General features: G+C 33.3%; 1 protein-coding gene across 8 annotated transcripts in view; it reads left to right on the forward strand.

Annotated features, from left to right (window-relative positions):
* The window catches only part of FAM135A (family with sequence similarity 135 member A), a 119,954-nt gene that overhangs the window by 13,586 nt on the left and 88,471 nt on the right, over positions 1-17,897 (forward strand). For 6 of the 8 annotated variants that reach the window (XM_047859525.1, XM_047859531.1, XM_047859530.1 and 3 more), the window contains 3 exons: positions 1,780-1,869; positions 3,320-3,435; positions 6,046-6,125. In XM_047859525.1, coding sequence (XP_047715481.1) covers positions 3,359-3,435; positions 6,046-6,125 — 157 coding nt within the window. In that variant the 5' untranslated portion in view covers positions 1,780-1,869; positions 3,320-3,358. The remainder of the gene's footprint in view (positions 1-1,779; positions 1,870-3,319; positions 3,436-6,045; positions 6,126-17,897) is intronic. The other 2 variants (XM_047859527.1, XM_047859528.1) reach the window with 1 other exon arrangement.

The raw sequence follows: 17,897 nt of genomic DNA on the forward strand, positions 1-17,897 counted from the left end.
ATCACACTGAGAGGCTTTTGCACAGTGAAGGATACCATCAACCAAACAAAAATGCAGCCTACTGAATGGGAAAAGATAGTTGCAAAGATGTATCTGATAAGGAGTTGATAGCCAAAATATATAAAGAACTCCTACAACTTGATAGCAATAAAACCCCCAAACAACCCAATTAAAAAATGGACAGAGGACCTGAATAGACATTTTTCCAAAGAAGACATACAGATGGCCAACAGACACATAAAAAGATGCTCAACATCACTAGTCATCAGGGAAGTGCAAATCAAAACCACAATGAGATACCACCTCACAACAGACAGAATGACTAGTATCAAAAAGATGAGAAATAACAAGTATTGGTGAGGAAGTGGAGAAAAGGAAACCCTCATGCACTGTTGGTTGTAATGTAAATTGGTGCAGCCACCATAGAGGACAGTATGGATGTTTCTCAAAGTATTAAAAATAGAAATACCATACAATCCAGTAATTCATTCTACTTCTGGGTATTTATCCAAAGAAAATGAAAACACTAATGCCAAAAGATGTATGCACCCCTATATTCATTGTAGCATTATTTATAATAGTTAAGATATGGAAGGAATCTATATATCCATCAAGAGATGAATAAATAAGATGTGCTGTATTAATACAATGGAATATTACTTAACCATAAAAAAGAATGAAATCTTGCCATTTGTAGCAATATGATGGGACCTAGAAGGTGTTTTACAAAGTGAAAAAAGGCAGACAAAGATAGATACCATGTGATTTCACTTATATGTGGTATCTAAAACAAAACAAATGAACACAACAGAAGCAGATTCATAGATACAGAGAACAAACTGGTAGTTGTCAGAGGGGATGGAGGTAGGGGAATGGGCAAAATAGGTGAAGGGAATTAAGAGGTATAAATTCCCAGTTATAAAATAAATAAATCACAGAGATGTAATGTACAACATAGGGAATTTAGCCAATAATAATGTAATAATTTATATAGTGACAGATGGTAACCAAAACTATTGAAGTGGTCATAAGGTATAAAAATAGCAAATCACTATGTTGTACACCTGAAACTAATATATTAATGTATGTTAGTTATAAATTACTAACAAATAAAATAGCAGTTATTGAAAGTGGTAAAGTCTATATGTTTATGATAAAGAAAAGAAATCTATGAAGAAGAGTGAATGTGATCTTTATTCTAATATTTTTAGTATCTAAGGTAATTTTACCAAGGGCAAGTGGTTTATTTTTTAGGCTATAAATATTTGGGGTGTGAACAAAACTATCCATAGCATATCCAGGCATTCTTTTTTGTCAAAATGTTTAAAATAGTTCAAGTGTGTGTGTGTGTGTGTGTGTGTACATACGTACATATGCACACATGCACATTTCATATGTTTATAATTTCAGAAATTACTCTACCCAAGGAGTTATTTTAAAATGGTAAGTTTTATATCTAAAAAATTAATAAGCTTATAATATTTTGAAGATTCATGAAGATTGTTTTTGAGCCACTGAACTAAGAAAGTATTCTTATGTATTATTGCCCTTTGAAGTATATATAGTGAATCCTTAACAAAGATATAATAGTTAATATTGGTATCAGTGAAACTGTGAATGAAAAATCTCTAAAACTTATTTTTAAGCCTTATGCAAGATACAGATCTTTTAGATAAATTGAGATTGTTAAGTAATGAAGCATATGTTTCCTTAAAATGGACTTCTTATGTGTAAAATAGAACAAAATGTTTAAAATGTTATTTTCTTTCTTTCTCACAGGGGGAACAATATATTTTCAATAAGAATCAGTAACTGGAAGTACAAGTTTGGTTATTTAATAATGTTAAAATGAAGCTTTAACCAACAGAGGTAAGAATATGTTACTTTTCTATTTAAGAGATCAGAATATTTATCAAATTTCTCTGAAGAACTATTTCAAAAACTATGAAGGGTCTGAGATTTTATCCCATTTGCAAGCACAAGTTGGCCTGCCACAATGCCATGGATGTGAGCAGAAGACAGGAGACTACCCCTAGATCTAAGAAAAGGATGGGTTGTATTCACAGCAGTAGCAGTAGCAGTAGCTATAGTACCAGGCCACACCTGCATGTGAGTAGTTTGTATTATAGGAGAGGAACCCCAAGCTAAGGGGACCCAAATCTTTTATAATGGATAGTAAGTCTGTCTGACTTATGCCTCAGGGGGAGACTATCTCTACTAATGGAATAAACAGATTTGCTCTTTGTTCCAGTATGAGACACTATCTCTGACTTCTAAGACTGTTCGATAAATATATATCCCTGAAAAGTAGCATGGAACAGAGACAGTCAGTGTCTCCTTGCAAAACATGCAGAAACAGGAGACTGGAGAATTGTCTTTCAACACTTTCTTAACTCTGAATTGTGTTTTAAAGCATGTATTATTGATAAAGATGATTGTTACAGTACTTTTTTGAAATAGTGAAATAGTTCACTATTTTGAAATAGTGAAAAGATGGAAACCACTGAAATACCCAATAATAGGAGATGGTTTAAATTATAATAGTAAACAATTGAAAATAATATTATAAAACTATGTTTATTGACATAGGTGTTCATCAAAAAGTTAAATAAACAGATTATAAAATATGCATGAGGTTTGATCCCATTTTTATAGAAATTTTACAAATGCACACACATATGAAGAATATATACCCAAGTATACATTTTAGTGGATAGAATCGTGAATGTTTTTATTTTTGCTTGTGTATATTTTTTTAAACCTCTTAAATGAATATTTCAGGCTTTTCTAATGAGGGAAATTTTTTTTTTGAAATTTAAAAATGAATAGTAATTTAAGAACTTCATGTAACAGAAAAAAACCTTCATGAATTTTAATGGAAATTAAAGAATTAAAGAATGACTCTGGGGTTGCCTTTATGTGCAATGTGAATAATTAGATTGTTTACTTTTTTCTTTACTATTTTATCTGTAATAGATAAAATCCAGAGTTTCTTTTAACAGTTTGCTATATTATTTATTATCACTTAGATGTCACAAAGGGAAACAAATCTTAGAAAATACATTCTGTTAGAACATACCTGAAATTATAGATTATTGTTATTTAGCACATAAATTATTAGTAAGTATATTTAGTTGATTCTGGTGCTCTTTAGTTGGGATAGACTAAGTTAGGTACACTGAACTAATTTGCTTCATTGTTTCATTTTTATTTTCTGCCTATATATCATACTCTGAAATATGTTTAAATATTAATGGTTTTCTTAAGTTGGCATTTTGTTGTGCTTCTCGTGATTTTTTTTCTGCCTTCTCTTACCAAGGTACTGTCACCAGATTTGTCTTCTGAGTATAAATTGAAAATGACTGAAGTTCAAGCAATGGTAGAATTCTCTGTGGAGCTAAATAAGTTCTACAATGTGGATTTATTTCAGAGAGGGTGTGTATTTTAATCATGAAGATTATATATCTTGCATAGGAAAAGGTGTACAGTTTCCATTTAAATTTAATTACATACTTATATTCCAGTATATATAAGGAAAAAAATGAACTGTATTCAAATAATTATTTTCTTAGAAAAATTTTATTTTAAAGTAGATGTTTGAGAATTATTCATATGAATTTAATGATAATGCTGAATATATGTAATGTGCATTTATGATTTTGTACTGAGCCTTGAAAGGACTTTTATGAAAATGTATAAGATCTCATTTTTGCTTGTAAAAGCTTATAGTGTATGGGAAAAATAAAATATATGCACAAAACAGCTAAGTGGAAACAAAATGATGATCTTTCAAGAAGTGTATATAGAAAGTGCTCTAGGAATCAGAACAGAAAGACATTTTTTCTGGGTTAATATGTTAGGAAAGTCATTATGGAGAGTGCGGTTCAAAGTAGGCATAAGATAAAGTGAAAAACTCTTGGTAGGAGAGAGCAGCATGAATCAAGCCTTGGAAATAGGAATGAATGTGCTATTTTAAAGAATATTTAGTAAATTAAATATTCTCTAGGAGAATTGCAGAAGAAAAGATAGTAAAGAAATGAAAGGTTATGTTTGTGAAGGGCTCTTAGTGTCTGGAGAAGAGTTGACAGTAGGGATTTGGGCAGCCATCAGTGGTTTCCAAGTAAGAATGAAATTATCACTATTATTACAATAAACACTAACATGATGAAGATTGTGATATATTAGATTGATTGTTGTAGAAGAAATAGAAGCATAAGGGACAGTTTAGAAGTGCTTGCAGTAACTCAGGGAAAAAAACCTAAAGGAATGTACTAAGAGTGGTAGTAACGGAACTCTGACTAAAAGAAGTTGGGTGAGAGAGATTTTCTATTAGTTTTTGTTGTTGTTTTGCTTTGTTTTGTTTTACTACTTTTGGCTGCTCTTGGCTTTGCCATCTTGTTGAAAAAATAAAAACAGCTGTCCTCTGCTTTACATGGTCTCTCACTTCTCAGCAGGACAGGCTGAACTTATTTTTATGGCAGAGACAAGAGTCAAAGAAGGAGAGCAGAGGATGCAGGACCCCTTGAATTGCCACTCTTGTTACTTCCACTCCATTCTGTTGACTAGGCAACTTATGAGACCAGCCCGGGAGTCTAAGCTGATAGTTCTTAGGCTAGTAAAACTTACTTAAAAACTTTATGAGGCTTCTCTGTGACTGATACAGTTCATTCCAAGCTCTGGAACCCACACCCACAACTGTCTTTTGAGACATGACTACTAGATGTAATCACTATTTGGGGATCAGAATTCTGTGGGATCATGCCCTTAAATTTCCTAAAAGTCCTTTTGTCAAATTGAATGTCTACTTAGACACTGTTTTAGTTTCTGTAGCAATCTTAAGAAAGGGATTTATAGTCATATTCTTGGTATGATCTTTGTCCATGGCAGCATTTTATTTGGAAAATCTTTAAGGGGTTTGTTTTCCAATCTAACAAGTTCTAGTCCATCTATATTCCCTCTAAGTCCTGTTTGTAAAGTGACTAGTTCTTTCTTTACCTCATCTCTTTCTTGCAAAACCTTATGATACTTAGCAAGGAGCAACGAGTTAACATTTTCATCATTCTTCCTGGAAATTAGCCTGCTCAAGTCCCGAAGTTTCTTAGATACATTGTCCAACTTCTTCTAAGTTATTGCTGACAGTGTATTTTACAAAAGTTTCTGTGATATATTACATGGGTTACCATTTTTAAAATCTCTGTAGTTTACCCATTTTTCTTGCTTCTGTAATTGTAACTGTTACATTAGTCTCCAAATCAATGCCATATATTTGAAGTTTTCCTTATGGTACATACTACTTCAAAGTTACCAATTTGTGTATTAATATGTATTGTGGCAATATGCAACTAATAATAAACACAAAGCTTCAAACACAAAGTTTGAATTGAAATGAAAATAAACATTTATTTTTGCTCACAAGTCTGTGGATTAGCTGAATGATTTTGATCATCTGGGCTGGCCTGGCTGACTTTGCTGGGCTCAGTTATGAGTTCACACTCAACTGGAAGGTTGGCTGGGTGCTAGCTGATACAGAATGGCCTTACTTGGGTGGACTCAGTTCTGTTTTATGATCTCTCATCCTCCAGCTTATTTTCACAGAGGAGGCAGGGTCCAAAGAGAGAATCTATGCAAGAAGACCTTTTAAGACCTAGGCTTGCAACTAGCATTCTTCATCTCTGCCAGACGGTATTGCCCAAAACAAGTTATAAGGCCAGTCCAGATTTATAAACCAAATTAAGCAGTGAAAGTCTTAGATGCCTTACTAACTCCTCTGGTTGCTATGACAGTCTCTCATTTAAAGTAAGAAATGCTGTATATATTTCTTTTGTTTCTCTCATTCATCTTTATATATGCTGGTTTCCCTTTGGGTTTTATTCATGCTGGTATTTGACCTGTGGATCTTGTTGTTTTTCACCAGTAATAAATATTATGGGAAACTGATATAAGTAGAATAATTTTATTGTTTAATGCATACAGATATATAGATATTGGGGCATTGCATATTTTAAAATATTTTTTGAAATCATTTTTTTGTCTATTTTTCTTCAGTTTTTACCAGATACGTGCATCTATGAAAATTCCACCAAGAGTTCCTCACAGAGTAGAAGCTAGTTTGTTACATGCAGCAGGTAAGCCAAGGAATACTTTTAACATTTAAGAAAATCTGAAGCATCATTATAATGGCTAATAATAACATTTAATAATTATTCTTATTTTGGAGGCGCCTGGGTGGCTCAGTTGGTTAAGCATCCAACTCTTGATTTTGGCTTAGGTCATGGTCTCGCAGTCTGTGGGATTGAGCACATTGGGCTCTGTGCACTGACCTGCTCAGAGCCTACCTGGGATTCTCCCTCTCTCCCTTTTCTTTTTGTCCCTCCCCCACTCACACCTTGTCTCTCTCAAAATAAATAAATTTTTTAAAAAGTCTTCTTCCTTTAAAAAAAATTACCATTTTTAATTACAAATATAAGATACTAAAGGGTATCATTATAATACCTTTTATAAGAAATATATTTAAGGCCTCAGTAAAACAAGCATGATTATAGGTTCCTTGTCTTTTGATTTCTTGTGAAGAACAAATGAAAGAATGTATGTGAAATTTCCATGAAAACAAACGTAAGTAGGGGTGATATCAATTACATCATGTAAGATGTAATTTTTAAAAATATACAGTGAATGTGTACATATAATTTGATATATGATTACAAAGGTGTTTTATGATAAAGTTTTATAGTATGCCTTTGAGAATATTTATTAGCTACGTTTTGGTCTGGATTAACTACAGTAAAAAACAAAACAAAACAAAAAACAAAACAAATGCCAGAAAGCAATATATAAGGTATAAGATGGATATATTACAGCAGTTCAGTAATTTACTTACATTCTGTGGAGAGACCAGCATTAAAATGTTTGAGCCCAAACTGGTGGTCCTGACATAATCAGTGGGCATTTTTTAGCTTTCCTGATACAGTATACTCTGTTTCATTCTGTACATTTAGGAAATGAAATGGTTAATGAAACATTCTAGTGAGTTAACATATATGTCAAATATGAATAATGAATTTTGAAGGTATCATTAAAAATAAAATACACCTAACACTAAAGCTATGCTGACCATAATTCACTCTATTTTTTAAATTTAAGAAAATATTTTAGGAATTTGAAGTGTTTAGGATTATCTTTTTAGTATCCTATGTGTACTAAAATGCTAGATTATAAATTTTAATGAATTGTACAAAATGGAGAGTTTATTCTTTCTTTCTGAAGACTCTTCAAAAGCTCAGGGAGACTTCTTGCTTATGACCAAAAATATGTACATTCTTTCTTTTAAAAAAAATCAATTTTTGTGTTGGCCTGGCATACATATTAAAGTATATATTTATTGTCACTTGGACTTTTGTAAGTCTACTTTCTATGAAACACAGAGGTTAAAACCACTAATATTACAAGATAGATTTGGTCCTCCCTTTTTGAACTTCCTTAACCTAGTAAACTAAATGTCTTCCCTATTGTGTCATCTAAAGTTGCCAGTTGAAAAAAAGACCTTTTTATTTATTTTTTTCAGCTTTATTGAGAATTAATCAAATAGAATTTCATATATTTAAAGTATACAGTGTGATTTGTTATATGTACATTATGAAATAATTGACACAATCAAGATAATTAACACATCCATCACCTCACAGTTTACTCTTTTTTGTGTGTGTATTTGTGCGTGTGTGTGTACAATGAAAACACAAGATCTACTCTTAGCGAATTTAAATATACAATACTTTATCATTAAAGGTAGTCACCATGTTGTGCATTAAATAGAACTGAAAGTTTACATCATTTGACCTCTCCATTTCTTTCTCTCATCCCTCAACCCCTAGCAAGTACAGTTCTGCGTCTGTTTCTAGGAAATTGACTGTTTTGTTTTGTTTCCATATGTGATTCCATGCAGTATTTATCTTTCTCTGTCTGACTTATCTCACTTAGCATAGTGCCCTCCGGGTTCATCCATAATGTTGCAAACAGCAGGATTTCCATCTTTTTTATGGCTGAATAAGACCTCTCTCTTTCTTTTTCTCTTTCTCTTTCTCTTTCTCTTTCTCTTTCTCTTCCTCTTCCTCTTCCTCTTTCTCTCTCTCCCTCTGTGTGTGTGTGTGTGTGTGTGATACCACATTTTCTTAATCCATTCATCCACTGACAGATACTTAGATTATTTCCTTATCTTGGCTATTGTGAATAATGCTGCATTGAACATGGGAGTGCAGATTTGTCTTCAAGATACTGATTTCATTTCTTTCAAACATATACCCATGAGTGGGATGGCTGGATCATTATGGTAGCTATAATTTTAATTTTTTGAGGAACCTCTATAAAGTTTTCTGCAGTGGCTGCACCAGTGTGCACTCCCACCAACAGTGCACAAAGGTTTCCTTTTCTCTGTGTCTTTGCTAACACTTGTTATATTTTGACATTTAGATAATAACAATTCTAGTAGATGTGAGGTAATATCTCTTTCTGGTTTTGATTTACATTTTCCCTGATGATTAGTGATGTTGAGCATCTTTTTATATGTACCTGTTAGTCATCTGTATGTCTTCTTCAGAAAAATGTCTGTTCAGATCTTCTGCCCATTTTTTAATCAGATTGTTTTTGCTATTGAGCTATGTGAGCTCTTTTTTTGGATTTTAATCCCTTGAGATATATATGATTTTCAAATATTTTTCCACATTTTGTGGGTTGTCTTTTCATTTTGTGGATGGTTTCCTTGGCTCTGCAGAAGCTTTGTACTTTGATGTAATCCCACTTGTTTACTTTTGTCTTTGCTTTTGGGGTCAAATCCAAAGAACATTACCAAGATCAGTGTCAAGGGCTTTCTCTCTTATGCTTTCTTCTAGGAGTTTTTTGGTTTTAGGTCTTAAATGTAAGTCTTCAGTACAATTGAGTTAATTTCTGTGAGTGATATAAGATAGGGGTATAGATTCATTCTTTTCCATGTGGATATCCAGTTTTCTCAGCACCACTAGGACACTATCCTTTCCCTATTATATGTTGTTGGTACCTTGTCAAAGATTAGTTGACCATGTGTGTGAGTTTATTTCTAGGCTCTGTTCTCTTCCCTTGGTCTGTGTACTTTTTTTTAAATGTCATTATCACACTGCTTTGATTACTATAGCCTCGTAATAGTAATACTATAGCCTTGCAATTAGGAAGTGTGATGCATCTAGCTTTGTTCATTTTTTCTTAATATTGCTGTGGCTTTAAATGAATTTAGGATAGTTTTTTCCTGTGTCTGTGAAAAATGGCATGGAAATTTTGATAAAGATGTTATTGAATCTATAGATCCCTTGGGATAGTGTAGACATTTAACAGCATTAATTCTTCCAATCTAAGAATGCAGGATCTCTTCCTTCATTTGTGTCTTCTTCAGTTCCTTTCATCAGTGTCTTATAGTTTTCAGTGTACAGGTTTTTATCTCCTTGGTTAAATTTATTCCTAAGTATTTTATTATTTTCGATGCTATTATAAATGAATTTCTCTCCTTTTTAAATAATAGAGTGATTTTAAATTTATGAAATAAACATACTAGAAAAACTAACTTTTATTTTTTAATTGAAGTATAGTTGACACATAATATTATATTAGTTACAGGTGAGCAACACAGTGATGGGATTGCTTTCTTGATTTCTCTTTTGAATAGTTCATTGTTAGTGTATAGACAAGCAACTGATTTTTGTATGTTGATTTTATATCCTGCAACTTTAGTGAATTTATTGGTTAGTTCTAACAACTTTTTGGTGGAATCTTGATATCATGTTATCTGCACTAAGAGATAATTCTACTTCTTCCTTTCCTGTTTGGATGCATGTAATTTCTTCTTAGTGCCAAATTGCGGTGGCTGGGACTGCCAATAACAGAAGTGATAAGAGTGGGTACTCTTGTTTCTAACTTTAGAAGAAAGATTTTAACTTTTAACTGTTGGGTATGGTGTTAGCAATGGGCTTGTCCTGTATGGCCTTTATTATGTTGAGGTATATTTCGTCTATGCCTAATTTATTGAAATTTTTATCATGAAAGTATGTTGAATTTTGTCAAATGCTTTTTCTGCATCTACTGAAACGATCATGATTTTTGTCCTTCATTCTGTTAATATGGTATATCATTTATTTGCATATGTCAAATCACCCTTGCATCCCAGGGATGAATCTCTTGGTCATAGTGTATGATCCTTTTAAAGTACTCTTGAAGGGGCACCTGGGTGGCTTAGTTGGTTAAGCTTCTGACTTCGGCTCAGGTCATGATCTTACGGTTCATAAATTTGAGTCCCGTGTCGGGCTCTGTGCTGACAACTCAGAGCCTGGAGTCTGCTTCAGATTCTGTGTCTCCATCTCTCTCTGCCCCTCCCCCACTTGAGCGCTCTCTTGCGCTCTCTCTCACTCTCTCTGTCTCTCAAAAATAACAACACAGGTATTGAGGAGAGCACCTTTTGGAATGAGCACTGGGTGTTGTATGGAAACCAATTTGACAATAAATTTCATATATTGAAATAAATAAATAACACATTAAAAAATTTTTTTTAAATAAAATAGTCTTGAATTTGGATTGTTAGTATTTTCTTGAGGGTTTTTGCATTTGTGTTCATCAGGGTTATTGACCAGTAATTTTCTTTTCTTGTAGTGTCTTTGGTATTGCTAGCCTTTTGAAATGAATTTGAAATGTTACTTCTTGGTCAATTATTGGAAAAATTTGAGAAGGATTGGTATTAATTCATCTTTAAATGTTTGATAGAGTTTGCCAGTGAAGACATCTGGTCCTGGGCTTTTATTTGCTGGGAGATTTTTGATTGCTGATTCAATGTTTCACATTTTGGTCTGTTCAGATTTTGTTTCTTTATGATTCAGTTTTGGTAAGGTGTATGTTTCCAGAAATTTACCCATTTCTTCTAGTTTATCTACTTTGTTGGCATATAATTGTTCATTGTAGTCTCTTACCCTTTGTATTTCTACAAAGGATAGTTATAGTGTCTTCTCTTTCATTTGTAATTATTTGAGTCATCTTTTTTTCATAGTCTACCTAAAGGTTTGTTCATTTTATCTTTTCAAAAAACCAACTCTTAGTTTCATTGACCTTTTCTATTGTCTTTCTAGTCTCTATTTCATTTATTTCCACTCCAATCTTTGTTATTCCCTTCCTTCTTACTTTGGGCTTAGTTTGTTCTTTTTCTAGTATCTTGAGGTATAAGTTTAAGTTGTTTGAGATTTTTCTAGGTTATTTGTATGGCAGAAATTTACATGTAGTTAATATCATTTACAAAGTAAGGTTCTTTTGACATTTTGACAAATATTATTTCAGAAATACCCAATAGAGTACTTTCTTTTTTTTTTTTTAATTTTTTTTAATGTTAATTTATTTTTGAGAGAGAGAGAAAGGGGGGGAGGGGCAGAGAGGGAGGGAGACACAGAATCCGAAGCAGGCTCCACCAGGCTCTGAGCTGTTAGCACAGAGCCTGACGCAGGGCTCGAACCCATGAACTGTGCAATCATGACCTGAGCCGAAGTCAGATGCTTAACTGGCTGAGCCACCCAGGCGCCCCTAAATACTTGCTTTTTAAGTGCCTTAAGTGCCTTTTCCTGGACACTGTCACTGTGATTTTGGTTTAGGTTTTTTGTTTGTTTATTTTTGGTTGGATTTTTATTAGGTGTAAGTCCAGATTGAGTCATTGTCACTATCACCAGCTTCTGATACTAATAACTGTGTGTTATTGACTGTGAAATGTCAATTATCTGATAATTTACTAGTGTGTGGAAAGGAAGTATCTTTTAAAAATAGTTGATAGCAGACACCAATCTTTAAAAGAGAAAGCTTGGGTTTGGAAAGCAATAGGATTTTATAATATATAATTTTAGTTTGTATGTGAAAATATTATTTATGTGTGCATTTTTTATAGCATTACACTAGAAAATTTTTAAGAGGTTACATCTTTTTTATTAAATTATAACAGCCAAAATCAAGAACATGAGAACTAGATTTTGAACATAAGAAGAAAGTGTTAATTTCTTTCATACTTTTTCAAAATAGCAAACTTTTGTCTCTCATGTCTAAAATGTAACACCTAATATAATTTTTCAAGATAGTTTTTTATCCTGGGGTGCCTTGGTGGCTCACTTGGTTAAGCAAGTGACCCTTGATTTCGGCTCAGGTTGTGACCTCATGGTTGTGAAGATCAAGCCCTACGTTGGGCTCCATGCTGAATGTGGAGCCTGCATGGGATTCTCTCTCTCTGTCTCTCTGTCTCTCTCTGCTCCTCCCCCACTTGTGCTTTCTCTGTCTCTCTCTATCAAAAAGTAAATGAATAAACACTTAAAAATATATCTTTTTTAATGTTATATCAGTATATTTTCTTTTTCTCTAGTTTAGAATATCTTTCCTGTTTATGGTACATGATCATATCTATGGATTTTTACACATAAAATGACCTTTAACAAATTACGAGGTGTGCATCTTTCTTCATCCCAATACCATTCCCAGCATGACTATCTTTTATATGTGTGTAGTACCCCACAGGTTCTTGTTTCATCCTCTGAACACCTCTGGGATAATGTGACTCTGGTATTTCAGTTGTATTTTCTGCCATTGTACCCCAGGATAGCCTATCATGTTAAATGTTTAAGTTCATATGAAAATTAGGTATAGTAGATCCAAAATAATGTTCTCATGTCCAGATGAATTTTTCCTTATCAGCGATCTGGAAGAACAAAAGAGAGGGAGGGAGAGCAAGCACAAAGAAAGCAACCAGTGTATTCTAGTCTTAGAGGTACTGATTTGGTTCTCTTTTTATGCCCCTTCTCTTCCAAGATGTGTTTCATTTTAAAATAGTATTTAAGAGTTCCTGGAGTTTGTATCTTTTTAATACTAGTAAATTTGTTAGGAAAAGGTATCCTTCCCAAAAGTTTCTCTAGAAATTATTCCTGTGAATTTGGTTGACTTTGTTTTAATAAGTACAGATCTTTGATGTCTAGACTCATCCTTGATAACATAAATATATTCAGATAGGGGTAATTTTTCTTTATATGGTGTGTTTATTCTCTTTTTACCTCTCTTCCTTAAAAATTCACTTTTTCTTCTAAGGGCTTGGATTTTCTCTATACTTTTATTACACACCCTATTTTTCTGGTTGGATTTGTACTATCATCTTAAGACCTTTCCTTTCCAGCACTGTATTTTACCATAATTCCTATACTTTGTGTGTATTTCTGGAAAACTTTTAGAAGAAGAAAGAAAGTACTGATTTTGTCTGTGAGTTGCAGAAGGGCAAGTTAGATGTAGGAATTAGATGGTATCATACAGCTTATTGCAACACATTTAAATTATTTCCAGCATGAAATTGTGCTGACAGTGAGAGGTTTGAGTCAGGAAATAGCTGTCATCTGCAATAGCATCAGTCATAAAAGACAATGAGTATTTATAGAGCTGTTGAAAATTGATTAATAAGAAAATATTTACAGACTTCTACAACAAAGAAGTCATTCTTGATTCTAAGGAACCGTCCCCAGTTTGAAATGTTAGAGCACTATGTACTATTGTGATAAAAAGTGCAAATAACAACTCCCCGTTTCTAATAACAATAGCATTTTTTAAGAAAGAAACATACATTGTTTTATTTGCTTTTTTAATATCCACCCATCCCTTTTTTCTGAAAAAAATAAATAAATAATTTTTTGCAAATAATACAAATAGTTAAAAAATCTATTAGTCTAGAAAGATTTGTAGTGAAAACATAGTTACTTCTCTAGATGCATCCACTTTTCACTATTTCTTTAGTTCTAATGGTTTCCTTTATATAGGCTTTTTTACTTCCTGGTATGATAAATGACAACTGAAGATTACACTACTTTCTCCCTCTCTTCTCTGCTTTTTAGGAGATGCCATTATGCCCGTGTCATTCTTTGACTGTTTCTTTGACCTTGGCTGTAACTGTTAAATGATATATTGTTTAAACCTCCATTTTCGATTTTAGCAAATAAGACAAATCCTATTTTGTAATGCCTCTTTTTTCAAATTTTCTCTTTTCCTCCACCTTTCAACTTGTTAAATATATCCTTTGTTTTATGTTATCAAACTTTCTAACATTCATATTCTGTTTTGTAACTGTAATTAAATCTTACTGTGCTTTGTCTATGGGTTTGTTCCAAATGTTGAAAACAAGTAAACAGCTTTTCATTTTTCATTTCATTTTCATGAGAGGGAGAGTACTTATAAAATTGAAACGACTATCCAACATAAAGAAAGGATCTTAAGTTTCTGGCAAGACAAGACAAATCTAGTTACCATTTTGGTATTGATCTGGGTCACCTGTTACAGAGAGGTAGCTATAGATATATCTTAGAAGCTGTAAATTCAAAGATGTGGCTCTGTTGTAGTTAATAAAGTAGTGATTTGGAATCAGAATACCAGCTTCCTTTTATGTTACCTTGCAAAACTCACTTAACCTCTGTGAGCCTCAGGTTCTCATCTGTGAAGTGTGTTACCTGCTTTACAGGGTTGTTATATGTTTAAGTGAAAGTTCTCGGTAAACTGTAAAGGACTGTATATATGTAAAATATTATTATTTGACTTCTGGTACTATAAGAAAGAATGAGAAACAGTCACGTTTTGACTTACTGTGTATACTATTTGTGAACCATTTAATGCACAGAGCTAAAAATTATAATAAAGTTATTTTGATGATTTCCTGTGATATATATAATTGTGCAGCATAGTAAGTACATACGATAACATCTCATGTTAATATGTAAATTACAATGTTTTCTAAATTAACAAAGCCATTTCTGGGATAAGAAGAATGAGCTAGAATGACCAAGGGCAAAAAGGGAAATCCGAGGGAAAGAAGAGATCTCACAAAAGACCCCTGAATTTATAACTTGTCAAGGAAATCTAAGTACCTACCCTTGCATTTCTATGCTTATAAAACTAACTTAATCTGCAGATAGTGTTTGAATTTGGATTTGTTCTGCCACTCACTCGTAAGTGTTGTTCTGCCACTTAACTAGCTTTAGGTCTTAAGCAAATTACTCTGTTTCTCTGAGACTTACCTAATCAGTGGAGGGAAATAATCCCTGTCTTACAGTGTGTTTGTGAAAATTAAATGAGAAAATTAGATACAGAGACCTGGTATAATGTTGAGTAAATATTGGTTCCCTTTGTCATGTCCTCTATTTCTACCCTAAATTACCCCAGATGTTAAAAAACTGAAAAAGGTGGACTCTAGGATCTCAGAAACAACTTGATTTAAGGACAGTCATGAAGAAGGAGTTGCCTGTCAACCATATATGTGCCTTTTCTTCCTTAGTTTTCAAGAATTAGCCTTACTAATAACACAGGATAACTGAGTGGTATGGTTTAACCTTTCTATACCTCCTTTGGGTCTTTTCTTCCCCTATGAAACACCTACTTCTTACTAGTGTAAGGGTTCTGTGATATGTAAGAGTGTACTGCATACCTATGTTTAAACTAGTTTATCAGTGTGACATAGAAGACCGAGCACAGGCTTTGGGGCAAACAGCAGTGGCATTTGCTCCTAGATAAATTATTTAAATTATCGGAGCCTTGGTATCTCTAAAATAGATTAGTTCCTGCACTATAAAATTGCCTAAAGGATTAGTAATAATATACATAAAGCACAGTGCCTGGCACGTAAGTGCTCTGTAGATGGTAGCTAGTAGTAGTAAAATAAAACGACTACTTTCTTCTTCTTTTTTTATTGGATAAATTTGACATACAATATGTAAATTTAAGGTGTACCATGTGTTGCTTTGATACATTTGTTTATTATAATGTGATTGTTGTAATAATATTTATTGACATTATATAATTGTAGCACAATATTGTTGCCTATATTCATTATACTGTACAGTAGATATCTATGGCTTATTTACTACTCCTTACAGGTTTGTATTCTTAAATAACATCAAACTTATTTCCCCACCCCCTCATCCCCTGTTAACTACCATTTTACTCTGTTTTTTACGACTTTGAGTTTTTTAGATTCGACAAATAAGTGATAATGCATTATTTTTTTATTTTTCTGACCTATCTCACTTAGCATAATGTGCTCAGGGTTCATCCATCTTGTTGCAAATGGCAAGATAGTCTCCTTTCTAACAGCTGAATAAAATTCCATTGTGTATATATACTCCATCTTTTTTATCCATTCATTCATTGTTTCTGTATCTTGGCTATTGTGAATAATGCTGCAGTAAACATAGGAGTGCATTTATCTCCTTGAAATCTTTTCATTTCCTTTAGATATATACCAGAAATGAAATTGCTGGATGCTATGGCAGATCTTATTTTAATTTTTTAAGGACCCTCCATATTGTTTTCCATAGTGGTCAGGCCAATTTACATTCCCACCAGCAGTGGATAGGGTTTCCCTTTCACCACATTCTTGTTAGCACCTATTGTCTGTTGTCTTCTTGATAATAGCCATTCCAATACATGTAAGGTGATAACTCATTGTGTTGTTGATTAGCATTTCCCTGATGATTAGTGATGTTGAATCTTGTCATGTACCTATTAGTCATTTTGATGTCATTTTTAGAAAAATTTCTATGTAGTTTTTCTATGAGACTGCTATTCATGAGGAGAAAGAAGGGAAATTGCATAAAACTTCAAACAATAATATGTGAGGAAGGTCTTATTACTATATATATATATTTTTTCTCTACTTTGATAAAAATTTCACAGCTAGATAAGCATTTGGACTAATAAGAAATCAACCTTGCTTGAACAACAAAAACATTTTTCCAGTTATTTGTATTTGACCAGATTTTTTCAAAGTCATTTATTCTAGATAAAATTTTTTGCGTGTATATGTATTCCTATCTACCACCACCCAGTGCTTTTATACAGGTGATAGCAGTTAAGAACAAATTAATATCAAGAAAAAAGGAAGGTTGGGGCACCTGGGTGGCTCAGTCTGTTAAGCATACAACTCTTGATTTCAGCTCAGGTCATGATCTCACAGTTTGTGGGTTTCAGCCCTGCATCAGGCTCTGCACTGACAGTGCATAGCCTGCTTGGGATTCTGTCTCTCTCCCTCTCTGTCTCCCCCTCCCTCTCTCTCTCTATCTCAAAAATAAATAAATAAATAAACAAATAAATAAACAAACAAACAAACAAACGTTTTTTAAAAAAGAAAAAAGGGTGGAAATAAGGACTAGCTATCAGAGTAAGGAGGGGTTGTCCCAGTTATGTGCCTTGGCAGTGGTTAATTGGCCACTAGAAATAAAGCTTTAAATATTTTGACATGCTGGTAGATGAACCATCTGTTTCTTCTCTGTTAGTTGTCTCCTTAAGCTTTTCCCAGCTATCAACTTTTCCGGGCCTTCCTTTGAGAGCCATTGAAATATTTTGACAGTTTTGCTGAATTGTTAAGATTTTTCATGATTTGACCCTATCCTACATGTCTAACTTTATTTGCTACCATTTCCTTGTGGATTTCTCCCCATGGAACCACTTCCAGTTTCTCACATTGGAAGAGTTCTAACTTACTTCATATTTTGTGCATGTATTTTCCACCTCATTGTCTCCTTTGTCCTAGTTTAGAAGTTTCCTCTGCTATGTTTCATAACACTTTTCTATAAACATCTTTTTAACATCTTATAATTTTTTGTTATTTATTTTATTATAATGCAATCAAACATCAAGAATCATAAAAGGAGATTGCTTTTTTTAGAATGAGGAAGATTTGGGGTGCCTGGGTGGCTCAGTCGGTAGAGCGTCTGACTTCGGCTCAGGTCATGATCTCGTGGTCTGTGAGTTCAAGCCCCACGTCGGGCTCTGTGCTGATGGCTCAGAGCCTGGAGCCTGCTTGGGATCCTGTGTCTCCCTCTCTCTGCTCCTCCCCCGCT

Source organism: Prionailurus viverrinus, chromosome B2, assembly GCF_022837055.1.
Source record: "Prionailurus viverrinus isolate Anna chromosome B2, UM_Priviv_1.0, whole genome shotgun sequence".
NCBI classification, from domain to species: domain Eukaryota; kingdom Metazoa; phylum Chordata; class Mammalia; order Carnivora; family Felidae; genus Prionailurus; species Prionailurus viverrinus.